The sequence below is a fragment of the Mauremys mutica genome, chromosome 7 (assembly GCF_020497125.1).
Source record: "Mauremys mutica isolate MM-2020 ecotype Southern chromosome 7, ASM2049712v1, whole genome shotgun sequence".
Lineage (NCBI taxonomy): Eukaryota > Metazoa > Chordata > Testudines > Geoemydidae > Mauremys > Mauremys mutica.
Window position 1 is genome coordinate 98003950 of NC_059078.1, and position 26626 is coordinate 98030575.

Consider the following 26626-nt stretch of genomic DNA (forward strand, 5'->3'; position numbering starts at 1 on the left):
ACATTCCTTTGCACCCCACTAGGGTGGTGCACCTGCCTTTTTTGGTAAACTGGGCATTTGTTCATTTGCTTTTGCCAACTGATCAGCTGGCACAAGCAAACAGGACAAATGCCCTCAGCGGGACAGCTGAGACAGAGCTTAAAAAGGGGACTGTCCTGGCTCTGGCCAAAACGGGACATATGGTCACCCTATCTCCAGGCCAGTGAGTCCTGAGGGAGTCCGGCCAGGGCAGGGGCAGACCCTGGCCTGGCTGATCACACCACTCCCAAGAGACCAGAGCAATTCCTCGTCCCGGCACTGGACTGGCCCTGGCTGCACTGCCAGCTCAGCCTGGCAGACATAGTCCCCTCCCAGCAGAGCTGGTGAGTGCGGCCGGAGGTCAGGGTGTGGGAGAGTTGGTTTCTGGGAGGGGAGGCGGTTATGAGGGGGTGCTGGGCTGCGGGGCAGTGGGGGAAGCTTGTGTGTTTTGGCATGCTAGGCAGTGCTGGGGGCCTTTGGGGGGGCAGTGGGAGAGGTCTGTGTGTGTTGAGGTGCTGGGCATTGGGGGGGTCTGAGGGAGGTGCTGTGTAGTTGTGGCGGGGCTGTGGGGAAGTGCACTGGACAGTGGGGACTGGGGGAGATCTGTGTGTGTTGGGGCGCTAGACAGTGGGGGGTTCTGTGGGGGGGGGCTGGGCAGTTGTGATGGGGCTGTGGGAGAGGGTGCTGGGCCAGAATGGTGGGACCGTGTAGGGGGGCGCTGGGCACGGGTGGTGGTGTGCAAGGCACTGTGGATTTGTGGTGGAGGGTCTGGGGGGGACGCTGGGCATACGGAGTCAAGGGGTGTTGGGTGCTGTGTGACACAATATGGGCCCACCCCCGAGGGGAAGGGGCATGCTGGGCTGGGCTGGTCAGTGTGCATCTGGTGCCTGACAGTTTGTATACTGTGCCCTTGCACTGGGCTGGGCAGAGCGGGGCCGCCCTTGCCATGTCATGCCGCATTGCCCCTTGCTCCGGGGACCCACCTCCCAGCACCATGTTCCATTGCCCCCATGGGGGCCCACAAATATGTTTGGTGCCAGGCCCATAAAAGGTTAATCCGGCCTTCTACACTGGAATAAAAGACCCACAGCATGACTGCACCTGGCCTGGTCCCCTAACTGGAGCTCACGGGACTCGAGCTCCAGGACTAAAAGTTGCTGTGTAGACATTCAGACCCTGGCTGGAGCCTGGGCTCTGTAATCACAGGGTCCCAGAGCTCAGCATCCAGCCTGAATGTCTGCACGGCAGTTTTACAGCCCTGCAGCCTGAGCCCCATGATCTGGAGTCAGCTGACCCAGGCCCTCTACAGGTGTTTAATTGCTGAGTAGACATATCCAAAGGAGCTAGCTGAGGTCAACCCAATACCTATGTTACTGCCCACAACATAGAACAATTCAGAAGTTATGAACTGTATGTAACTCACCTGGCCATGACAGGAAGTGGGTAACAGAATACCTAGAGAAGAGAACAAGCTCTAGCCTGCAGAAACTACCCAAGCACTTGGGAAAAGGAGGTAGGGTCCAGCTATGTGCTTTTCCCTGGAGAAAGTAAACTCTTCTCTGCCTGGAAATGGTTGAAGCCTTGAGTCAGTAAGGAGTCCACTTGGTTCTTTGTAGAAAATAATTGTGGTCCACATGACACTAGATAGTTTCTGGACAAGAAGACCTTTTTTATTCCTGAACAATGGGTCTGATTCTTTCTTACTTCACTCTGACTGCCAGGGATTTACACCAGAAGCCAGTGACTATTCTATGATCTTGTGACAACCAGGAAGAGTTTCATTGAAAAAAAAGTGATAGCTTAGTTTATTTACTTCTCTAGAGAAAGACTATTCCCAGAAGCAGGGACCTGTTGGATTGCACAATACTTGTTTTGTTGGGAACACTTGACCCAGCAAAGACCCTTGTTTTGGTTACACCATCTCTTGCAGAGCTTGACTGTTTGGGGCTGTGGGAAGTCATCCAGTGAACCTGTATCACAATGGGTAAATAGTACTTATCAACTTAATAGGTGTGCTGTGCTGCTCAATGTTTGCTAAGTTCTTTGAGATCATAAAATTAGGGATGTTGACTCATCATCATGACAAAAGGCTTCAAGCTCATAGGTGACTCAGGCCTTGTCGACATAAAAACACTTTTTCTGTGCAGCTTTAGGTTTTTTGTTTGTAACATAAATTGTCTTGTGTCCCCACACAAATGATTTTTTTCCCTTTTTAATCCTTCATCTTATTCTGCAACAAGTAATATGCTTTGGCAGTGACATGACTGTCACCTCAGTTTTCCTAGAAAACAACCCAGGGTTACACTTATATTGGTTTTATTAAATGCTGCTATTGAATCAAACAGAAAAGGGATGGAGCTTATTCATGCTCTCCCACATTCATCGCATTCATACCCTCATGCACCCACACAGGCGGAGAGTTACCGGAAACAGCAGAGGAAGCCGAGGCATAGTAGATCTGCCTGTGGTCACGGATCCAGGCCGGCGAGCAGGTCAAGAAGGAGCAGCCTTGTGTGCATGCCTTCTTCCTTTTTGGAACTGGGCAGCTTGTGTCACATACACTTAGTTTCCCTTCTCTGTCCGCCACCGAGAAGCATTTCCAGCCCTCATTCCTTTTATGCATATCAGGTTCTTCTTTTCTTTACAGCACCCCGTGATTGCCTTCTCAGGGCAGATTACATCAGAACACCTGTCTCCTGACTCTTTTCTCCTTGCAGTTCCTCTCTGCCCAGTCCCACATACACTCCCTTGTTCACACTCCCTTATCTCCCACACACACTCCCTTGTTCACACTCTCTCTGATTGCGTGATGGAATATTACAAAGCTTGGAGGTTTATACAAGTCATAAGTGAAAAGGTTACAAAGCTTGCAAACGTTACAAAACTTAAAAGGCTATGCTAACAATAAAGTTACAAAGTTTGCAAAAGGTTACAGAATTTAATGATCATACTAGCAATGACTGAAAAGTTACAAATCTTACAATCGCATTCTACTGGATTGAGCAGAGGCTTTACATAATAACAATAACTATTTTGGAAAGAATAAGGTTGCTGCTGTAAGGTTTGTTTGGATGCAGCCCCATGTTGAATTAACTATACTGCTTTAGGTAGTCCTCCACTGCTGTCCCACAGTGCATTGCTTCACATCTGATTGGACTATCTGGGTTCTGGATTGGGCTGTCTGGTGATACCCTCCACTATTCTGGGATTACCTTGACCAGATGTCCCCCCACCTCTGTTTAAAGGTGGCACACAGCCAAGCACGTCCCCCGCATGTAGTAAGTTCACAGACACCAAGTCCATTAGCATTAGGGTGACCAGACAGCAAGTGTGAAAAATCAGGACAGGGGGTTGGGGGTAATAGGAGCCTATATAAGAAAAAGACCCAAAAATCGGGACTGTCTCTATAAAATCGGGACATCTGGTAACCCTAATTAGCATCAGCATGTTCCATGCTTCTATGTGATTATGTCAGGAGATCTTGGATGTTCTTGCACTCTGGGGAGAAGCGCAGGTTCATGTTTATCTTTCCAATAGTCACTGGAATGCCAAGCTCTATCGGTGGTTAGATGCAGGATAAGGCGTACTCCTGGGACACAGGCCAGTGCCAGGGCAAAGCCAAGTAGCTGCAGGCAACAGAATTACAAAGCTGTCCAAGACCTCTAGCAAAGCTCCTAGTACATGTGCTTACTATGAGGAGCTGGACTGGATTTTTGCCTGATTGGCCACCACAGAACTCTGGTTTATGTTGGACAGTTTGGCCATGGCTCATGATGAGACAGATATGCCTTCAGAAACCACAAAGGCAGCAACAGTCTCTGACCAGGAGGAAATTCCCTTTGACAGCCAAGATCTCTTTGGCATCTTTCAGATGGTGTTGGCCACAGAAGGCCTCTCAGTTGGTGCTCTGGCACTGCTGTTCTGTGCCAGGAAAACGGCCTTTTGCTTCCTGAAGTACTGCAGCCACTGCAAATGACACCAGGTCTGCAACACTACCCTGTCCCACCAATCAGCCCTGGCTTGCTGGGCCCAGAGGTGATGTTCCCCTGCGTGAAAATGGTCCAGGAAAATGTCAGGCAGACATAACCCCCGGGATTCATCATTCTGCTCCTCTAGCAATGTTTACGCCGTGTTATGGAGGTGATCTTCCATCTCCTCCAAAGCTACCCACCTGGGCTATTGCTGATACATCTGGAGCACCCTGTTTGAATTCATGATGGTTAGGATTGCAGTGTTCAGCACTGATCCCTCTCTGCTGTCTGCTGTTAGTCTGACAATTTATTTGAAACTGAAACAGTCTGAAAATTGTGCTTGCTTGTGAGAACCAGACAAATTATGGGATCCAGTGGCAGGACTCATGGAAGTTTGACACCCTCGCCCTGCCCAAGTCCTAGACATCCACTAGGTAGCCCACAATAAACAACCATTCTGAATTTAGTGGCTGATATCTGCCCAGAATGTTGTGCATTTATTTTAAAAAAGTGCAGTGCTGTGTGTTTGCTATGATTTGTAAGGGAAGTAGCGTAAGCGTCTTTAGACAAAGCAGTGTGGATATTTTTTTCAGTTGAGTTATACCTCTATCCTTAGAGCAGAAAAAATTATGTATTGGAAAAAACCCCACCCCTTTCCTGCAGGTTAGGCCTCAGACAGCAATGGAGGCTAACAATGTGCTCCCAGTAATTCACTGGTATTGCAAGTTTAAACATCTCCTTTATATCAACTTCTTTTTCTTAGTCTACTGTTGGTCAGTCTTGCCTCATCCTCTGCTCGCTTGTATAACATCCTGCTAATTTAGATTGCAAACTATTCAGCACAAGGATCTATTTAAATCATATATTCTATAAATATATTCTATAAATATATATGTGCACACCAGATGTTCTATCATTAAATAATAACTAATAGCAATTAAATATTTATCACCAGCCAGATTTCCTGTCTATAGAACAGAGATACATTTATGTACTGTATGTTTAAAGTACTTTGGTTGGAGGTTTGTTAGCATTATTTTGCCTCGGTGACTTTACCAGTGGAATAGAAGCCACTTTAAAGAATAATGGAATTTTAGTATGGAGCGTGGTAGTCAGGGCCGGCTCCAGGAACCAGCTCAGCAAGCAGATGCTTGGGGTGGCCAAGGGGAAGGAGTGGCAGGTTGGGCTCTTCGGCAGCGAGTCCCTCGGTCCCTCTTGGAGCAAAGGACCAGCTGCAGAATTGCCGCTGAAGAAGAAAGCAGCGTAGTGGAGCTGCTGTCGATTGCGATCATGGCTTTTTTTTTTTCTTTCGCCGCTTGGGGCAGCAAAAACCCTGCAGCCAGCCCTGGTGGTAGTGGCTTCATAAATAAAACTGAAGCTACTTTTGCATTATCAATCTGATTTTTTTCAAATTCTCCCACCTCTCAAGTCTCCCAAAAGAAATTGATATAGAGCATGATATGTCAGCATAGATCATTACTCGGAAGCTTAGTAAAAAAATCAAAAAAGAAGTTTAAAGTTATAGCGCTCAGTCCTGCAACATGGGGTCAAAGAACAGGAGACACCTGAGGTGAGAACAAGGGTTGGATGTGCAGGTGATAAGTAGGGGTTTAACAGTGTGCATGCTCGCACGCTCTCTGTTGCACACACCAGCGTAATGGATCAATTTATGATCTAGGACAGAGGCTCTCAACCTTTCCAGACTACTGTACCCTTCAAGAGTCTGATTTGTCTTGTGTACCTCCAAGTTTCACCTCACTTAAAACTTACAAAATCAGAAATAAAAATACAAAACTGTCACAGCACTCTATTACTGAAAAATGGCTCACTTTCTCATATTTACCATATAATTATAAAATAAATCAATTGGAATATAAATCTTGTACTTACATTTCAGTGTATAGTATACAGATCAGTATAAACACATTATTGACTATGAAATTTTAGTTTGTACTGACTCTGCTAGAGCTTTTTATGTAGCCTGTTGTAAGACTAGGCAAATAGCTAGATGAGCTGATGTACCCCCGGAAGAACCACTGAGTATCCCCAGGGCTACATGTACCCCTGGTTGAGAACCACTGATATAGGATACAGCTGCTGTGATTAGGAATGGACAAGAAAAGGACACAGTTTTGCTGCCCGTGTGGTACATGCTAGCACAGCTTCTTCTTTGCACAGGACTCCATGAGGCAACCCATTGGCCTGCTCCCTGCCTAAAGCCCCAGCTCCTGGAGTCATGTGATTACAGAATCTAAGCTTTTAGTCCTGATCGTTGGGAAGAACGGCTGAAAAAATGTGAACCAAGGTTAACCAAGGCACAGGCAGAACCTTAGCCTGCAGGCAGCCTGAAACAGTAGCTCTGAAGTGGGAAACTTCCCCAGGCAGTTCAGTGCGGGTGTTAATGCCAAGCCCTGCTTCTGTAGGTGGCTCTGCCAACACTGCCTCAGTACATGACTATTTGTTTGTGGCAGAAGAGTGCTGGATGCCTGGCTAATAACCCAAGTAAATATATCTTGACTGCTGGGATAAGTACAGGAGGCCCTTTTCCCCTGCTGCCACTGCTGTAGTGGAATGGGAGCTCCATGGCCCTGCCTCTTTGACAAGGAAGGGAGGAGACACCTGCCACCACCATTCCAAATGGTGGTATCAGGGCGGGGAGGTGAAGCAAGGGCCCACATTCCTGAGTTCAGGGGAGAAGCCCTTGAAACTACTTCTGCCTGGGAACTGTGAGCAGCCTTTGCATGGAGAGGTGGGATCAGAAGCCATGCATGAGTTGTAGCTTACTAGGGGTCCAAAAAGGAGTATATGGGTGAAAGGATGATCCTTTTGGGGTAGATGGGGGCACAGGGAGGGATGGCAAGTCTTGGAGGTTGGGATATTTGGGACAGAGAGGAAAAGCTCACAACGACTTAGTCTGTGGCCCTTTGAAGTGACTCACCCTGCCATTTCTGAGTTCTGGGAGTTTGATAAATGTTTGCCACATTTCATGATCTGTTTGGCCTCAGAACTCCAACTGTGACACTCACCTCTGAGCTTGAACTAGTGCCCTTTTCCATTTGATCTTGTGGTTACTGATTGTGGAAGTGTAATCATTTCTTAGAAACCTCACTCATGCATTGGAATTTATAGGTTCTGGAAGAGCCCCTAGCTCCTGCGAAGATGGATTTATGTTCATTGGAGAGTTTCCGTTCAGCGCCGCTATGTGCACCTGTGCCATTTACTCCATTTTCAAGCAGGGGTAAGCTACATTAGTGCAAATTACTGATCAGAGTGGCTTTACCTGTCCAGACTAGGAGTTTGGCATCAGGGTAGCTATGTGAGCTTAGGTTATCACTGGCTGACATCCAGGGCCGGATTAACTTTTTGTGGGCCCGGCACCAAACATATTTGTGGGCCCCCATTGGGGAAATAGGGCATGTGATGCGGGGCGATCTTCACACACATCTACCTATCCCAGGGGTGGCCAACCTGTGGCTCCGGAGCCACATGCAGCTCTTCAGAAGTTAATATGCGGCTCCTTGTATAGGCACCAACTCCGGGGCTGGAGCTACAGGTGCCAACTTTCCAATGTGTCAGGGAGTGCTCACTGCTCAACCCCTGGCTCTGCCACAGGCCCTGCTCCCACTCCACCCCTTCCTGCCCCCTCCCCTGAGCCTGCTGTGCCCTCATTCCTCCCTCCTCCCCCGCCCCGAGCCTCCTGCATGCCATGAAACAGCTAATTGGGAGGTCCAGGGAGGGATGGGGAGGTGCTGCGGCAGGGCTGCCGGTGGGTGGGAGGTGCTGGGAGTGGGTGTGAGAGCTGATGTGGGGCTTCTGACGTGTTACTGTAGCTCTTTGGCAATGTACATTGGTAAATTCTGGCTCCTTCTCAGGCTGAGGTTGCCCCCCCCTGCTCTAGCGGGTTGGGTGTCACGGTTACAGGGCCGGGGGGCTCCTGCCTGGGTACAGCAGCTGGCAACAGGCACGGAGCAGGGACACTGTGGGTGTGTGCGAGTGGGTCCCACGAAGGCACCTCGGGGATTCTGGGGCCTGGGCTCCTCCCCACATTTACCTGAAAGGCAAAGAGGATCAGTTACCAGGAGCCCTGGGCCCCGATGTGAGACTGGCAGGGATTGGGGCCACTCCCCAGCACCCCCAGGGACTCTCCCTTTGACATGGGGGGGGCTGGGGGGAAACAGTGGGTGGGAGGGTCTCCCCAGGGGGTGCTGTGTGGGCCCAGGGGCTGTAGCTGGCTGGGAGAGGCACAGCGGGTGGGGGGGGTCTCCCCAGGGGGGCTGGGTGGGGGAGGGGCTGTGGCTGGCTGGGAGGGGGACTCTCCCCAGGGGGTGCTGGGTGGGCCCAGGGGCTTTGGGTGCAATGGGTACCCTCCCCGGGCAGCAGCTACTCACAAGAGGCCCCGTGGGTTGCCAGTGGCATTCATCTTCATGCCCTTCATGATGAGGATGGTGCCCACAATGATGCCAATGATGCCCACGGCCAGGCCCAGGGCTCACACCAGGGTCTCTGTGGTCTCGGGGATGGGGGTGGGCACCTGGGCTTCTGGAGAGGGACAGGGCCTAGAGTGAGGGGGGGCTGTTCTCACCTTCCCTCCCAGAGCTGGGATAGAACCCAGGAGTCCTGGCTCCCATCCCTCCTGCTCTAACCCACTAGACCCAACTCCTATCCCAGAGCTGGGAGAGAACCCAGGCGTCCTGGCTCCAAGCCCCACTCCTGGCTCCCAGACATGTGCCCAGCAAGGTCCTCAGGTGTCCCGGCCTTACCCCAGTGCTTTGTGAAGGGCTCGGGCAGCCCCCCATGCTCCACCCAGTAGTCATAGAACTTGCTCTGGCCGGGGAGGAAGGGCAGGTAGGAGAACTTGTGGAAGGAGTTGTCCTGGCAGGGGTAGAAGTCAGTCTTGGAGATGCCCTCTGTCACCTCCTGCCCATTCTTCAGCCACATTACGCTGAGCACTGGTGGGGAGAAGTTGTCCATGAAGCAGATCAGGATGTTGGGCTCGCCCAGCTCCACATGGTCTTCGGGGAACACGGTCACCTCAGGGGGCACTGGGGAGACAGGGGTTAGTGGGTCCCATTGCCTGCCCCTGAGCCAGCCAGTCCCTGCCCTGGGGCCAGATGGGAGCCAGGGCCCCCTAGAGGGGAAAGGCCCCATTCCCGCACCCTGAGCCAGCCAATCCCTGGTGCTTACGCTCCAGCTCAGGGGTCTCTCCCCAGGACTGTGGGGGTGTCGCCAGGACTGTCCCAGCTCCCTGCACTGACTGCTCATGGGGCACCAGGGGCAGGGGAGACAATCCCTCAGGGGCAGGGCCTGGCACTGGGCAGGGACAACGAACAGCCCTCGGCAAAGGAGCTGCCCTGGGCCACCAGCCTGGAGGGTGTGAACTGCCCGGGCCCCCTGCCCTGCAGAGCCCTGGCCCTGCTGACTGGCTCCCTGGAGCCCTCCAGTGGCTGGGAGGGGTGCTGGGATGTTATGAGTGTAATATAATATTTCATTGAAAGGTGACAGGGCCAGAAAGAGTTAATTAACTCACAGACCGACCTGACCCATGGCCGAACTTTAGAGACTTGTTAGGAAGATCTGTAAAGGAACAGAGCTTTGAAATGCAAGTCTGCGTTGTTAGAGGTAGAAGGGTAGGTGTTTGCTCAGGTCTTGTGATGTCAGCAAAGAAGTCTTGTCTATTGCAATGATTCAAAGATCAAAAAGGAGTGTTAACATTTAGGAAGATACTTGAGGGAAATAATATTATTGTCTATGTGTCTCTTTGGAGGTTGTGGTGACCTGGATCTGAATTGTTTAATGGATAAATTACCCTGTGCTAATTGCCAGGATGTTTGGAAGAAGGACAGTTAAGCATATTGTTTTCTCAGGCCAAAAGGCTGCTGGAAATTTATAAAAACCCTGGGACATGATCCTGCTTCATCTCAGATCTGCCTTGGGTTTCAAGAGGGGGAAACCTTAAGCCATAAGGATTGAAATCCCCAGTCATTTACTGGAGCCACCCTGAATATGGACATTGCACTATAACCTATGGACTGTTTCTAGAACAGGGGTCTCAAACATGCGGCCCGTGGGCCGCATGCGGCCCTCGGAGCTCTTCCCTGCGGCCCGCGGAGCTCCCCCAGTTACTTCCTGTCGCCGCCAAACTCCCCTCACCCCCGCCCCCCTCCCCGAGTTATTTTCTGTGCCTAAGCTCCCCGCGCGCTGCTCCCCAATGTTTGGGGCCGGGTCTCTCCCCTGGCCCCACCTGCCGCCCCCACGCGCCTCCCCCCAGTGTCTCCCGGCCCCCACTTGCTGCCCCCTCACCGCCCGGGAGCCTGCCCGGGAGCTCACGCTGACTCCACTCCTCCGCTATGCCGGCTTCCGGCATCACCTGCTGCCGCAGGGTCCTAGCGCCCCCCTTCACTAGGGCCAGGGCAGGCTGCCCTTCCCCTGCCCTTCTGCCCTAGTCCTGAGACTCTCCAATGCCCCGAGCCTCTCCAATGCCTCAAACCCCTCACCCTCAGCCCCACAGCCCTCACCCCTGCACCCCCTCCTATCCCCAAACTCCGTCCCAAAGCCTGCACCCCCACCCCCGCCGCAGCCTGGAGCCTGCACCGAGCACAGAGCCTGCACTCCAGATCCCCTCCCCCACCCAAACTCCAGCCCAGGGCCTGTACTCCAGATCCCCTCCCCCACCCAAACTCCCTCCCAGAGCCTTAGGCAGTAAATTTAAGTGCGTGTTTTGTCCTTTGAGTGAGGTGCATTACTGAGTGTATATATTTATTAAAACTGCTTGGAAATGACTTCGTCAAAAAAAAGAACACTCATGGAAGAAAAGAGAGTTTTCCAAGACAAATGGGAGAATTTATATTTTTTCACAGAGGTAAAAGATAAAATTCAATGCCTTATTTGTCAGCAAACGATTGCTGTTCCCAAGGAGTATAACGTGCGTCGGCACTATGACCGTGAAAAATATGATGCATTCACCGGAAAAATCCGAGAGGAAAAAGTTCAGCAACTTAAAGCAGCATTTGCCAAGCAAAGAAATTTATTTTCAGGGATTAACAAGTCTAGCGAAGATTCAGTAAGAGCAAGTTTTGTGATAAGCGAAATGATAGCTAAATCATCGCGACCTTTTACAGAAGGCTTATTCATAAAAGAATGTCTTATGAAGGCCAGTGAAATTTTATGTCCTGATAGGAAGAAAGTTTTTGAAGGCATAAGCTTGTCTGCAAATACAGTTGCCTGCAGGATAACGGATTTAGCTAATAATGTGCAAAAACAATTGATTCAAATGGCAAAAGACTTTGAAGTATTTTCAATTGCTCTTGATGAGAGTACAGATGTATCAGATACCGCACAGTGTGCAGTGTTCATTAGAGGTGTGGACTGCAATTTGAATATAACTGAAGAATTGCTAGACTTAATGCCACTGAAGGGTACCACAACGGGATGTGACATATTTCAAGGATTGGAAGAGTGCATTGAAAAAGCTGCGCTGCCATGGAACAAACTCGTATCTTTGGCTAAGGACGGTGCGCCATCAATGTGCTCTGAAAACATTGGTGTGGTTGGATTATTGAAGACCAAACTGAACAGCCTCAATATACCAGGAATTAGCTTCATCAGTATACATTGTATTTTGCACCAAGAAGCCCTGTGTAGTAAAAGTCTACAAATGAAAGAAGTTATGGATATAGTTGTTAAAACTGTTAATTTTATACGTGCACGAGAGCTGAATCACAGACAGTTCACTTCTTTTCTAGCAAGTATGGACAGTGAATATGGGGAACTTCTGTATCACACTCAAGTTAGATGGCTGAGTCGTGGAAATGTTTTGAAGTGTTTTTTTGCACTTAAAGAGGAGATTGATTCCTTCATGAAAATGAAAAACAAGGAGGTTCCACAGCTTGCTGATTCCGCTTTTATCTGCAACCTTGCTTTTCTAACAGATGTAACTGATCACCTGAATGCACTGAACTTGAAACTTCAGGGTAGAAAACAGGTGATAACACAGATGTATGACAGTATTAAGTCATTCAAAGTCAAGCTTACTTTATGGGGGAAACAGCTGACTGCTGGCAATTTGGTCCATTTCTCAACTCTGAATTCCTTAGGAAAAGTTGAACCCAAATCCTTGAAAGAATATGCAGAGATCATTTCTAACTTACACAAACAGTTTGATGTGCGGTTTAAAGATTTCAAGGCACTTGAACCACATTTTCAACTTTTTTCCACACCATTTGCTGTTGAAATTGACAATGTTGCAGAGGAAATGCAGATGGAGTTAGTGGAGCTTCAGTGTGACATGATTTTGAAGCAGAAGTATACAGATGTTGGAATTCCAGAATTCTACAGGTTTCTTTCACAAGAAAGATTTCCCATGTTATTCTCTGCTTCTGCTAGGATAATGGCAATGTTTGGAAGTACATATATATGTGAACAGTTTTTCTCTTCCATGAAGATTAACAAATCTGTGTTAAGGTCAAGGCTCACTGATTAACATTTGCAAGCAACACTGAGATTGGTTTCGTCTCAGGATATCAAACCTAATATTGATGCTCTGGTTGGTGCAAAACGCTGCCAGCTAAGTGGCCAAAAATGAAATGACTGTCAAAATTAGCACTGACGTTTCACATTACAGTTAAAGAAGTTAATAAAAAAGTTAATAAATTGACTTTTAATAGCATACTATATTTTAATACTATACTACTATATTACTCTTCATTTTTTTTTCTGCCTACCTCCAGGCGCTTCCCGCCGCCAAGCCGCCAAACAGCTGTTGGTGGCGCTTAGCACTTTCCAGGAGGGAGGGGGGAGGAGCGGGGAGCCGCGCGCTTAGGGGAGGAGGTGGAGAAGAGACAGGGCAGGGGCAGCAAGGGGGCGTGTCAGTGATGCGGCCCTCGGGCCAATGCACTAGTCCTCATGCGGCCCTCGGGGTCATTTGAGTTTGAGACCCCTGTTCTAGAAGGACTTTTGGCAACTACAAACTCATCACTTCTGCTGTGCAGCTGATCCTCAAGAAATTGAACTCAAGTCTGTCTGTATACTGATCTTTCATCCAACACACTCTTTTCTTTTTTCATAAATTTTAGCTTCGTTAATAAGAATTGGCTCTAAGCGTGTATTTTGAGTAAGATCTAAGTTATAAGACCTGGGTATGTGGCTGATCCTTTGGGATTGGAAGAACCTTTTCTTTTATATGATGAGATAATATTTTCAGTAATCATCATCATATCTGACAGGTATGTCTGGATGGAGGCCTGAGGCTAGGCACTTTAAGGGAACTGTGTTGTTTGGACTTCTGAGTAACCAGTGAGGTACTATAGAAGCTGTTTTGTGCTGGCTTGGGAAATCTAAGTATTGGAATAACCACCAGCTTTTGGGGTTTGTCTGCCCAGTTTTGTTTGCAGTTCTCCCTAATTGAGTGAACTCAGCTGGCTCCCATGGGCAGCACCGTCATGGGGGGGCTCTCAATCTCTGGTGGGGTCTGGTATCAGGCTCGGGTGGGTGTGCGAGCAGGGGAAGGTGGGGGAGCGATGGGAGGGGTCTCTGCTCAGGAAGGTGGGGAGAGGGAAGGTGGTGGAGGGGTCAGGACCCCAGCGGGGAAGGTAGGGGGAGGACAGGGTTCAAGTCCCTGGCAGGGAAGGTTGGGTGGCTCAGGTCCCTGGCAGGGAAGGTGAGGGGAGGGGTAAGGTCTCCAGCTCGGAAGGGACACTGTATATATGAAACTGGAGAAAAGCCTATTGAGAGTCTTTGGGTTAAATTTAGAGGCGAGAGCAACAAGGGTGATGTCCAAGGGTGATGTCGTGGTAGGCGTGTGCTATAGACCATGAGACCAGGGGGGTGAGGTAGACGAGGCTTTCTTCCAGCAACTAACAGAAGCTTCCAGATCACAGGCCCTGGTTCTCATGGGGGACTTCAATCCCCCTGACAGCTGCTGGGAGAGCAATACAGCGATGCACAGACAATCCAGGAAGTTTTTGGAGAGTGTAGGGGACAACTTCCTGGTGCAAATGCTGGAGGAACTGACTAGGGGCCGTGCTCCTCTTGACCTGCTGCTCACAAACAGGAAAGAATTGGGAGAGGGAGTAGAAGCGGGTGGCAACCTGGGCAGCAGTGACCATGAGATGGTCGAGTTCAGGATCCTGACAAAAGGCAGAAAGGAGAGTATCAAAATATGGACCCTGGACTTCAGAAAAGCAGACTTTGACTTCCTCAGGGAACTGATGGGCAGGATCCCTTGGGAGGCTAATATGAGGGGGAAAGGAGTCCAGGAGAGCTGGCTGTATTTTAAAGAAGCCTTATTGAGGGTGCAGGAACAAACCATCCCGATGTGCAGAAATAATAGCAAATATGGCAGGTGACCAGCTTGGCTTCACAGAGAAATATTTGGTGAATTTAAACACAAAAAGGAAGCTTACAAGAAGTGGAAACTTCGACAGATGACTAGGGAGGAGTATAAAAATATTGCTCGAGCATGCAGGGGTGTAATCAGGAAGGCCAAAGCACAATTGCAGTTGCAGCTAGTAAGGGATGTTAAGAGTAACAAGAAGGGTTTCTACAGGTATGTTAGCAACAAGAAGAAGGTCAGGTTACTGAATGGGGGAGGCAACCTAGTGACAGATGATGTTGAAAAAGCTGAAGTCCTCAATGCTTTTTTTGCCTGGTCTTCACAGACAAGGTCAGTTCCCAGACAGCTGCACTGGCCAATACAATATGGGGAGGAGGTGAGTAGCCCTCAGTGGTGAAAGAACAGGTTAAGGACTATTGAGAAAAGCTGGACATGCACAAGGCCATGGGTCTGGATCTAATGCATCCAAGGGTGCTGAGGGAGTTGGCTGATGTGATTGCAGAGCCATTGGCCATTATCTTTGAAAATTTGTGGCGATCGGGGGAGGTCCTGGATGATTGGAAAAAGGCAAATATAGTGCCCATATTTTTAAAAGGGAAGAAAGAGAACCCGGGAAATTACAGACCAGACAGTCTCACTTCAGTCCCTGGAAAAATCATGGAGCAGGTCCTCAAGGAATCCATTGTGAAGCACTTGGAGGAGAGGAAGGTGATCAGGAACAGTCCACATGGATTCACCAAGGGCAAGTCATGCCTGACCAACCTGACTGCCTTCTATGATGAGATAACTGGCTCCAGGGATGAGGGGAAAGTGGGGGATGTGATATATCTTGACTTTAGCAAAGCTTTGGATACGGTCTCCCACAGTATTCTTGCAAGCAAGTTAAAGAAGTATGGGCTGGATGAATGAACTATGAGGTGAGTAGAAAGCTGGCTAGATTGTTGGGCTCAACGGGTAGTGATCAATGGCTCCATGTCTAGTTGGCAGCTGGTATAAAGCGGAGTGCCCCAAAGGTTGGTCCTGGGGCTAGTTTTGTTCAACATCTTTATTAATGATCTGGAGGATGGCGTGGACTGCACTCTCAGCAAGTTTGCAAATGACACTAAACTGGGAGGAGTGGTAGATATGCTGGAGGGTAGGTCCAGAGTGACCTAGACAAATTGGAGGATTGGGCCAAAGGAAATCTGATGAGATTCAACAAGGACAAGTGCAGAGTCCTGCACTTAGGACAGAAGAATCCCATGCACTATTACAGACTAGGAACTGAGTGGCTAGGCAGCAGTTCTGCAGAAAAGGACCGAAGGGTTACAGTGGATGGGAAGCTGGATATGAGTCAACTATGTGCCCTTGTTGCCAAGAAGACCAACAGCATTTTGGGCTGTATAAGTAGGGGCATTGCCAGCAGATCGAGGGATGTGATCATTCCCCTCTATTTGGCACATTTGGAGTACTGTGTCCAGTTTTGGGGCCACCCACTACAAAAGGGATGTGGACAAATTGGAGAGAGTCCAGCTCTGAGCAGTGGGTTGGACTCGATACCTCCTCAGGTGTCTCCCAACCCTGATATTCTATGAAGGTGGGGGGGAGGGTTCAGGTCCATGGTGGGGAAGGTGAGGAGATAGGTCAGGCCCCTGGTGAGAAAGGTGCCCCCTCCCCCCTGTACCATACCATTCTGGGCCCGCCTGCGGTTGGACCTCTGGATCATGATCTCCATGTTCTTCTTCAGCATGGTGATGTTGCCCAGGGCACGCTGCGCCTCAAAGCTGGTGAACTTGCCGAAGTTGGGCAGGCGCCAGATGGTCTCCTTCCTCTTCAGGTTCATGTGGAAGATCTCGTCCTGGTCGAACTCGAACATGAACTCCCCGGCCTCCCGCTGGGCCGGGTCCATGAGCTGGTAGAAGGCCACCTGAGAGAGGTGGGGAGACAGGTGTCAGCACCGGCCACCTGGGGAGCTGATCCCCACCCCAGGGAGGGGGGTCTCAGCGCTTCCCCCAGCAGTGCAGCCCCCCAGCTCCCGGGTTGTGACATTCGCACTAGGACTCCCCGGTGTCAGGGGAAGGCAGGTGCATGGAGCACGGTGTCCCCCCAGCATCGCAGTGGGGCCCTGGGGCCAGCACTGACTGCTAGGGGAGAGCACCCCTGCCCCTCCCCCCAGCACAGGCCCCCAAGGGCTGCCCTAGTGCAAGGACTGAGAGAGCAGAAACTCCCCTCCTGACCCCTGCTCAGTTCCCTGGTTTCCGTTCAGGTCTCCCAGCCAAGCAGTGACCAGACCAAACCCAGATCTGCTGGCAAGTGGGGACATGACCCAGCCCAAAGCAGCTCTTGAGGAGAGTTGGGGGCCGCGGCTGCAGGACGTTTCATTCTCCTGTCTGTGCGTGGGGCTGGTTCCGTGTCCCACCGTTGCAATGACCTGGTTCTCAGGGCGATTTCAGTCCCTGGCGCCCGACACTCACACCCCAGGGCCAGTCACTGGGAGACCCGGGAACTCCCCAGCCAGAGACATTAAAGCTGCGCTGGGGGGTCAGACACACTCTGGGAGGGGGAGGGGTCTGGCTCAGGGCTGAGGCTGTGACTCCCCAGGGCCCAAGGGAGTTGGGCACCTACATCCTAGGGAGCTGTTCACTGATACCAGCTCGCCTGGCAGGATCTCACCGAGCGACTGCACCACCACTAGCCAAGGAGAGAGTTGGCCCCATAGAGCGCCCCCCCATGGGTCTGAGCCCTGAGGGGACGGGGGACAATGGGGACAGGCCGGGGAGTGGGGTCAGGGGCTCCCTGCTCTGCACAGACGCACTCACTGCTCAGCAGGGTCTGGCCCTGGAGCGGCTCTTTGGGGAACGTTCCCCCATTGCCCCTGTGCCTGGTGCACCCCTGTGAGGGGTCAGCCCCCGAGTCCCTGTGGGGGAGGGGAGCTGCACCCCTAGGGCAGGGCTGTGTCATACCCAAACCACAGCGACTTACCCACGATCCCTCTCCTGCCCCCGCGCCAGCCTCTGCCACTGGCATGGGGGTCAGACCCTCCTCCCTGCAGCCCCACCCTGCCCAGATCAGCTCCCCATCCTCCTCCCTGCCCACCCCATCTCCTGCCTGCCATAGGGTGAGACCCTACCCCCTGCAGCCCCACCCCAATCAGGCTCCCCCCTGTGCTCCTCCCTGCCCTGTCAGCCCCCCATTGTCCCCTCTCCTGAGCCCCCCATAACCTTTCAATGGTTCCCCCCACTATCAGGAGCTACGTGTCCCCTGGGGAGCAGCAGCAGAGCCCGAAGCACAAGGGCAGCGGTGAGCGAGCGCCTCGGGGAGCCTCTCACGGCAGCAGGGCTCCGTGGGCAGGGGCCAGCTCCATGGGGCATTGCTGGGAACCGTCCCACTCACCGAGCCTGGGGTGCACTCTGCCATGCAGGGGCGGCTCAGGGAGCAGGGCTGTGGGGTGCCAGGCAGCCAGCCAGCGCCCTGGCTCCCACAGCTCACTGTGGGGGGGCGTCCCACAATCTGAAACCCTCTGTGCTAAATGGAACCTCACCCCATTGTTTCACCCCCACGGCTATGAGCCCTGGGCGGCCGCCCCGCTCGCCCTGTCCTGGCTAAAGCCCTGCCAACACCTGCCTGGGACAGGGGGCCCCTGGATTTGTGGGCACCGATCACCCCCATGATATGCACAGCCCCTGCCTGGGACAGGGCATCCTGGAGCATATGAGGTCCGATCCCACCCCCAGATACACCAGCACCTGCCCAGCACAGGGATCCCTGGGGCGCTCAGGTCCGAGTCCACCCCCCGGATACACCCAGTGCCTGCCCAGGACGGGACTCCCCAGGGCGCTGGGATCTCTGCTCACCTGGGGGCTCTGTGCAATGAGCCACCTGGGTTCTCAGCACCATTAGTGTCACTAGCAGAGCCCCAGCCCAGCAGCTCCCAGCCCCAGGATCCGACCCACCTCCCATTGCTGCTCAGGAGGGAGAGATCTGGAAACTCGTAGGGACCCACCAGCCTGAGACCTTTTCTGCCCAGCTCCGAGCACCAGCCCCGAGATGCTGCCCACGGCCCTGGGGATTGGGCACCCCCAGCCCAGGGGCCAGGGAGCATCGGGGCTGGGCAGCATCATCAGTTGCCAGGCAGAACCGGCCTCAGCAGGGCTTGGTTCCCTACTTCTCCCTCGTAGGGGGCAGAGCAAGGGTCTGGGGTCGGGCTGCAGGACTTGCCTGGTGCCTGCCATGGCACTAGCCCAGATGCCACCAGAGAAGGACACACAGCGAAGTGTCTGGCATACTCTGTCCCCTTTCCCAATGCCCCAAAGCCCCCGCTCTGCTGGTGTGGGGCAGGCCAGGTGTGTCTGGGGAGATCAGTCAGGTTTGTCTGCATAAATTTAGTTTCAGGGGAAGGTTTGGGGCTGGCCCCAGAGGCAGAAGTTCTGAGCTTCCCCCTCCCCCATCCCCATGGATCTGAGCCCTGCCCCCCTGGGATCCCACCAGAGAGGGGGCTCAGTCTCCATGGGTCAGGCACAGCTCGGCCTCCCAGCTGCTCCCACCATCGATCTCCCTAAGGTGCTTCTCTACCCCCCAGTCTCTGAGCCCCTCCCCCTCTCTGCTGCATTTACCCCCCCCCACCCCATGGGGCAGAGCTGGGCCATTGTCCCCAGTGCCCAGCAGGGGAGGGAGGCCCAGAGAAGTCAGTGACTGGCCCAGGGTCTCACAGAGTCTGTGGCAGGGCCGGGAATGACCTCAGGGCTCCTGGATCCCAGGCCAGCCCCCAACTGCTGGGCCGGCCCCTCTCCGGCCCCTCCAGTGCCCAGCCCCTCCTGCAGGGGGCAGTGTGAACACCCAGTGCGTTAGCCGGGGGGGGGGGGTGTGAGTTGGTGCCTGGGGGCAGGGCCGGCTCCAGACCCCAGCGCGCCAAGGCCCCATGTCCCCGTCCCCACCTCACCAGCCAGTCAGTCTCGCCCCGGGGGCAGATGGGAACAGTGCCCCCTAGAGGGGAATGGGCCTGTGTCCCAGTCGTCCATGGATGGTCCCCCAAACCCTGTTTGTGGCCTGATCTGCACTTAACACATATCCCGGCAGAACTCTGTGGGTCAGCGGTGTGACCTCCTCCCCCCACCCCCCCGTGCAGAGCTGGGCCGGCCAAGTCCCTCGTGTGCAAACAGTCGTGCTGCAGAACAGGGTGGCTGGGAGTGGCGTGACACTGGAGACAAATCCCTCCTGGAGGTGGCATCTGGCCGGGAATTTTCCGTATTGTCAACCCCAAATGTTCAAAAATCCTGAAATGACGTACAAATACCAGCTGTGGGGTTTATTTGCCTTCTGCTCTTTGAGCCTTAGGGTGCCCGGGGGTCACAGGTTGAAGATCTCCCCACTGCCCCTAGGGCTGGACACTCCCTTTGTCTCTAAGAATGAGGCTGGAATTGTCCCAGACTCACATGACTCCTGGAGCTGGGGATTTAGAAAAACACAAGAATTATCCTGAGACTCGTGATACAATCCTGAGAGCCGGTGTGATGAAGTGGGGGATTGTCGCCTGGAAGATGGAGACCCCAGTGACTGGTGACCTGGCGACCCAGAGACCCAGCTCAGGAGTCACAGCCAGTTCTGGCCAGTGGGAAAACAATGGGCTGTGGAGAGAGGACCCCAGTTACCTGACCAGGCAGTTCCAGCCAGAGGGGCCAGAGGACAGAAGAGGGGAGAGAAGGACCAGGCCACCCTGTTTACGACCCTGTTTACCTGGATAGAAGACAATGGACAGAGACGGGGCTTGGGGCCGGTGATCTCAGATGCCCAGCTGGGAAGCAGCGGGGCTTGGGGCTGGAGAGGAGGAGCAGGCAGAGCTCATGGGGATGCAGGGGAGACTGGGATGTACTGTGCTGAGGGAGGCCAGGCCTGAGGCCCTGAGAATTTCCTGTGCTGGGTTCAACGCTCAATAAACCTCCTGTTTTACGCTGCCTGAGAGTCGCTCCGGGCTAGAGAACAGGGTTGCATCATCCCCTTCGGGGGGTGGAGGCCCCGGGGGCCCAGAGCGAGGGAACTCCCTGAGGGGGCCCACGGCAGAGACAGACGTGCTAAGGCTCAGAGAGGTGAGGCTCCAGGAGGTGGAGGAGCCTGACCCCGAGACAGGGCTGGCTCCAGACCCCAGAGCGCCAAGCGTGCGCGTCGGGCGGCATTTTGCCGGCAGGGCGGCAGGCGGCTCCGGCGGACCTTCCGCCGTCATGCCTGCGGGAGGTCCACCGGAGCCGGGGGACCAGCGGATCTCCCGCAGGCATGACTGCGGAGGGTGCGCTGGTCCCGCGGCTCGGGTGGACCTCCCGCAGTCATGCCTGCGGAAGCTCAACTGGAGCCGCGGGACCAGCGGACCCTCCGCAGGCACGTCTGCAAGAGGTCTCCCGGAGCCGTGGGACCGGCGACCGGCAGTGCGCCCCCCGCGGCGGGCGGCTGTGCTTGGGGAGCCGGATTCCTAGAGCCGCCCCTGCCCCTAGAGAGAGTGGACCCCCAAGAGGGGCTGTCGCACTGAAAGGTGCACCCCCCACGGACCGCACGGGGCCAGGAGTGGGCACGATCTGTGAGTCTGTGACAGCAGGAAACACTGAATTTCTCCATCTCCTCTCGGAGGGGCTCAGCGCTGCTGCTCTGCCTGGTAACAGCCTGGTTGGTGCAGGGATTTCAGCCATTGGCATTCAGGCTCCCCTGGCCAATGCTGGGCACTGCTCCGCCCCCCGGGGTGTGACATGTGCCCCCGTCCCCCCAGTCCCCTAGTGCTGCCGTCCCAGTGCCAGGGAGAGGAGATGGGCGCAGGACAGAGCGTCCCCATGGCCCAGCTGGCCTTGCTCACTCTGCTGGCCCTGCTGGGTGCCAGGGCAGTGACAGGTACGGGCGAGGCGGGAGCTGTGACACCTGGGCCTGGGTGGGGGGGCAGCTTCACCCCCATAGCACCTGGCTCCCTCCAAGAGAGGGGACAATGTGGGGACTGATGGGGCAGGGAGAGGTACGTGGGGGAGCCGGAGTTGTGGAGGAGGCTGCATAGTGTGGAGGGATGAGGTGGGCAGGGGAGGATGGGGGCTGATCTGGGCAGGGTGGGGGCTGCAGGGAGGAGGGTCTCAGCCCCATGCCAGTGGCAGAGGCTGGTGCGGGGGCAGCAGAGGGATCGTGGGGAAGTCGCTGTGGTTTGGGTATGACACAGCCCTGCCCTTGGGGTGCAGCCCCCCTCCCCCACAGGGACTCTGGGGCTGATCCCCCCAGGGGGGCACCAGGCTCAAGGACGATGGGGGAACATTCCCCAAAGAGCTGCTCCAGGGCCAGACCCTGCTGAGCAGTGAGTGCGTCTGTGCAGGGCAGGGAGCCCCTGGCCCCACTCCCCGGCCTGTCCCCATTGTCCCCCATCCCCCCAGGGCTCAGACCCATGGAGGGGAGGGGTTCTGTGGCGCTGACTCTCTCCTCGGCTACTGGCGGCAGGTTTCCTCCTTTGAAGTCGCTCAGTAAGATCCTGCCGGGCGAGCTGGGATCAGCGAACGCCTCCCTAGGGAAGTAGGTGCCCAATTCTCTTGGGCCCTGGGGAGTCCCAGCCTCAGCCCTGAGCCAGACCCCTCCCCCTCCCAGAGTGTGTCTGACCCCCCAGCGCAGCTTTAATGTCTCTGGCTGGGGAGTTCCTGGGTCTCCCAGTGACTGGCCCTGGGGTGTGAGTGTCAGGGGCCAGGGATTGAAATCGCCCCGAGAACCAGGTCATGGTGACACTGGGACATGGAACCAGCCCCACGCACAGATGGGAGAATGAAATGTCCTGCTGTAATGACATCCAACGTCCCCCCTACACCACTCTGGACTGGGGCCATGTCCCCCTTCACAAGCTAAGTGGGGATAGGCCCGGCCACAGCTTGGATGGGATTGAAATGAGCAGAAGGGGGAGCACAGTGGGGGGCACTGTCCCCTCCCAGGCAGTGCTGGACCAATGCCCCAGCATGATACCAGAGGTCACTGGGCTCCCTGCACCCGCTTTCCCCTCACACCGGGGCATCCCAGTGCCAATGTCACGGCCGGGGGGCTGTGGCCCCAGGGGACGAGATCAGAGACCCTGTATCCCGGGGCAGGGGCGGTGTGGGTGCTGATGGGGACACCTGTTTCCCCGCAGTGGATCATGTGACCTCCCAGGTGGTGTTCTACCAGCGCACGGACCGATCCCAGCAGGGGTCCGGGGAGTTCATGCAAGAGTTTGACCAGGATGAGATCTTGTATGTGGACCTGGAGAAGAAGGAGATCATCTGGCGCCTGCCTGAATTCAGCAAGTTCACCAGCTTCGAGGTGCAGCACGCCCTGCGCAACATGGCTGTGATCAAGCTGTACCTGGAGAAACTGATTGAGAGGTCGAACCACACACGAGCCCAGAACGGTGGGACATTTCCCTGCCAGGCACCGCTCCCAGGACCCTTCCTTCCGCATGCAGACCCACTGCGAGTCCCCACTGGGGAGCCAGTCAGCTGGGGCCAGGGCTCTGCAGGGCAGGGGGCTCGGGCAGTTCTCACCCTCCAGGCCCAGGGCAGCTCCTTTGATGAGGGCTGTTCGTTGCCCCTGCCCAGCACCAGGCCCTGCCCCTGAGGGATTCTCTCCCCTGCCCCTGGAGCCCCATGAGCCGTCAGCGCAGGGAGCTGGGATGGCCCCGGTGACCCCCCCCCCCAGTCCTGGGAAAAGACCCTGAGCTGGAGTGTGAGCATCGGGGACTGGCTGGCTCAGGGGGGCAGGGAATGGGACATGGGACCTTTCCCCTCTAGGGGGCTGTCACGGAGTTCCTGGGTGATGCTCTGGAACTGCTCCCTACAAAGCCAGTCAGGACTCTGGTGAAGTCTCCTCTCTGTGAGCAGACTGTCTTCCGGGCAAGAAGCTCACACGGCTTCACCTTCCTGGGTCTGATCTTGGAGCATTCAACATCCTCTGCCCCTCCGTGCACTTCCCACAGCGAGTCTGCGTGGGCGGGGTCCTGGGGAAGCCACAGGGTCCTGCACCCGCACTCTGCAGTCAGACGTGACTCTCAGCCAGCCAGTAAAACAGAGGTTTATTAGATGACAGGAACATGGTCTAAAACAGAGCTTGTAGGTACAGAGAACGGGACCCCTCAGCCAAGTCCATCTTGCGGGGTGGGGAGCCAGACACCCACGTCTGCACCTCACTCCACATCCCCAGCCAGCTCCAAACTGACTCAACCTCCAGCCCCTCCTTTCTGGGCTTTGTCCCTTTCCCCGGCCAGGAGGTCACCTGATTCCTTTGTTCTCCAACACCTTTACCTATCTCCTTGCAGGGGGGAAAGGCCCCAGACATTAGTTGCCAGGAGACTGAGTGGCTGCCATTTATGTACCCTGGCCCTTTGCTCTGCAAAAATCTCACCCCCTAGAGACTTAAGAAATGCATAGGGGAAACTGAGGCACGGACACAGTATTCAGAGGAAACATTAAGAACAGTCTCATTCTGTCACAGGAGCACTAGTTCTGATCCGGCCCCAGGGCAGGGACTGGCTGACTCAGGGGCAGGCATTAGGACCCACTAACCACTGTCTCCCTAGTGCCCCCTGAGGTGACCGTGTTCCCCAAAGGCCCCATGGAGCTGGGAGAGCCCAACATCCTGATCTGCTTCGTGGACAAATTCTTCCCGCCAGTGCTGCGCCTCACGTGGCTGAAGAACGGGCAGGAGGTGACGGAGGGTGTCTACGAGACCGACTTCTACCCCCGCCAGGACAACTCCTTCCGCAAGTTCTCCTACCTGCCCTTCTTCCCCAGCCAGGGCGACTTCTACGACTGCCGGGTGGAGCACAGGGGGCTGCCCAAGCCCTTCACGAAGCACTGGGGTGAGGCCGGGTTGCCTGTGGACCCCGCTGGGCACAAGGCTGGAAGCCAGGACTCCTGGGTTCTATCCTAGCTCTGGAAGGGAGAGGTGGGAACAGCCCCCCCTCACTCCATGCCCTGTCCCTCTCTCCAGAAGCCCAGGTGCCCACCCCTGTCCCTGAGACCACAGAGACCCTGGTGTGCACCCTGGGCCTGGCCATGGGCATCATCGGCATCATCGCGGGCACCATCCTCATCATAAAGGGCATGAAGATGATCGCCGCCCACAACCCGCGGGGCCCCTTGTGAGTAGCCGCTGGCCGGGGAGGGCATCCATTACACCTGCAGCCCCTGAGCCCACCCAGCACCACTGGGGAGACCCCCCCACCTGCTGTGCGCCCCCAGCCAGCCACAGACCCTGCCCCCCCAGCACCCCCTGGGGAGACCCCCCAACCTGCTGTGTCCCCCCCAGCCAGCCACAGACCCTGCCCCACCCAGCACCCCCTGGGGAGACCCCCCCTACCCCCTATGCCCCCCAGCCAGCCACAGCCCCTGGGACTGCCCAGCCCTCACTGTGTCAAAGGGAGACTCCCTGGGGGTGCTGGGGAGTGGCCCTGATCCCTGCCAGCCTCGCGTCAGGGCCCAGGGCTCCTGGTAACTGACCCTCTTTGCCTTCGTGAGACCCACTCGCACCGCCCTCCCGCCCCCATCTCTGCCCCCAATGTCCCTGCTCTGCTCCCATCGGTGCCAGCTGCTGTACCCAGGTGGGCAGGGGCAGCAGGGGAGAGGGCTGCTGCCCCATGGGGCTGGGAACGGGGGTTGCCCCTTGTCAGGAGGCAGCCGGGCCACGGGGCTGATCCAAACCCCATTGCTATCATGGGGAAGGTTTCTCTTGATTCCAGTGGGCTGGATTGGGCCCTGAGCCCGGCCCCTATTGGCCAGATGCTGCTGTCAGTCACCCCAAGTAAAGCCCCTCCAGCCATTACCCAGAAGGCTTTGGGCAAGATTCGGCCATTCCCAGTCAATGGGATCCCTGTGGGGCAGGATCAGGCCCATGCTGGGGGGGGGCAGCTCCAGTGCCCAGCTAAAGGCCCCATGGTGCCCGTGTGCACCCCCCCACCCCGGGGTCCAGCCCTGCTGAGACCAGCGCCCAGCGCGGGGTCTGTGTGGGACGGGCCCAGTCCCTGTATAGCCCCCGCCCTGTGCCTGTGTGTGTCCACAGCCCTGTGCCCCCAATCTCACTCTGTAGCTTTGCTAACAGCAATAAAGTGGGGGGTTTTGATCATGATTTTAAATCTGGTCAGTCTGTGCCGTGCCTGCGGCAGCCTGTGTTATCCCCAGTAGCTCGGTGAGCCGAGAGACGATGTAACCCCACCATGGGGGTGAGGGGGTCTGCAGGGACACTGAGGCTGGAGAGTGGTGGGTAATGCCAGGTAACACTCAGCAAGCTGGGTCACGTGGGGAGCTGGGCTCATTGAAACATGTTTTCACACAGCCAGGTGCCAGGCTGGACAGCGAGGAACTGAGGATGTGGGTCCCACATGATGAGGGTCGGGTGGGCTGTACCCTGGGACGCAGAGACTCCCAACTGGAAGTGGGGGGCAAGGCAGAACCCAACTGAACATGAACTCCTGTGATGTTGCACTCCATATGGAAGTATGCTAATGAGTGTAAATATGATGTAACTGGAAAATGCTTGATGGAAAAGGTCTCCTGTAAGGTATCATTACAAAGCTTATAATCTACTGAGTGCCGTGATCCTATTTGTATGAATGTATCATCCTTGTATCTGAAGCTGGAAATATGAAGTATGAGGTCTTATTGTAATTATGCAAATATGAGATCTTATTGTAATTATGCAAAGTGTGGGCCATTAATGGCTTGGAATCTTGATGGCTTCCATTAACTAGGACAATTGGTTGTAAATGGATCAGTTTATTTGTAAGCCTTCCTGTATACCTGTGTGCCAGCCAGTGGGTAATGAAGTCTCACAGGACCTGTGATCATGTCACATGATACTGGAATCGATCTTTAACCTGGTGCTTTTCCATTTAGAAGAAGGAGTGGGGCCCCAGAGAAACAAAGGATTCCCGCCTTGTGCCAAAGCTATAAAAGGGGGTGGAACAGAACAAAGGGGGCTACAGTCATGAGAAAACCCCAGGTAACACTTGAGCTGGAGCTAACAAGAACTGTATCGGGGAAAGGATTGGGCCAACACTAGGAAAGAGTCTAGTCTGTGAAAGAAGTTTATTGGAACATCTCTGAGGGTGAGATTTACCATTCAGTTTCTTAAATGTATCAGGCTTAGACTTGCGTGTTTTGTTTTATTTTGCTTGGTGACTTACTTTGTTCTGTCTGTTATTACTTGGACCACTTAAATCCTACTTTTTATACTTAATAAAATCACTTTTGTTTATTAATTAACCCAAAGTAAGTGATTAATACCTGGGGGTGGGGGCAAACAGCTGTGCATAGCTCGTTATCAGTGTTATAAAGGGCAGACAATTTATGAGTTTACT

General features: G+C 54.4%; 1 protein-coding gene and 1 pseudogene across 1 annotated transcript; one reads left to right on the forward strand and one right to left on the reverse strand.

Moving 5' to 3' along the window:
• Nucleotides 1–8373: 8373 nt before the first annotated feature.
• Nucleotides 8374–16207, reverse strand: LOC123374512 (annotated as a pseudogene).
• Nucleotides 16208–21059: 4852 nt separating this feature from the next.
• Nucleotides 21060–26032, forward strand: LOC123373649 (HLA class II histocompatibility antigen, DP alpha 1 chain-like). Its single transcript, XM_045022686.1, has 5 exons — nt 21060–21168; nt 22427–22684; nt 23849–24130; nt 24262–24412; nt 25603–26032. Exons 1-5 carry the CDS (start codon nt 21087–21089, stop codon nt 25631–25633), a joined length of 804 nt encoding a protein of 267 aa, XP_044878621.1. The 5' UTR covers nt 21060–21086; the 3' UTR covers nt 25634–26032.
• Nucleotides 26033–26626: the final 594 nt, after the last annotated feature.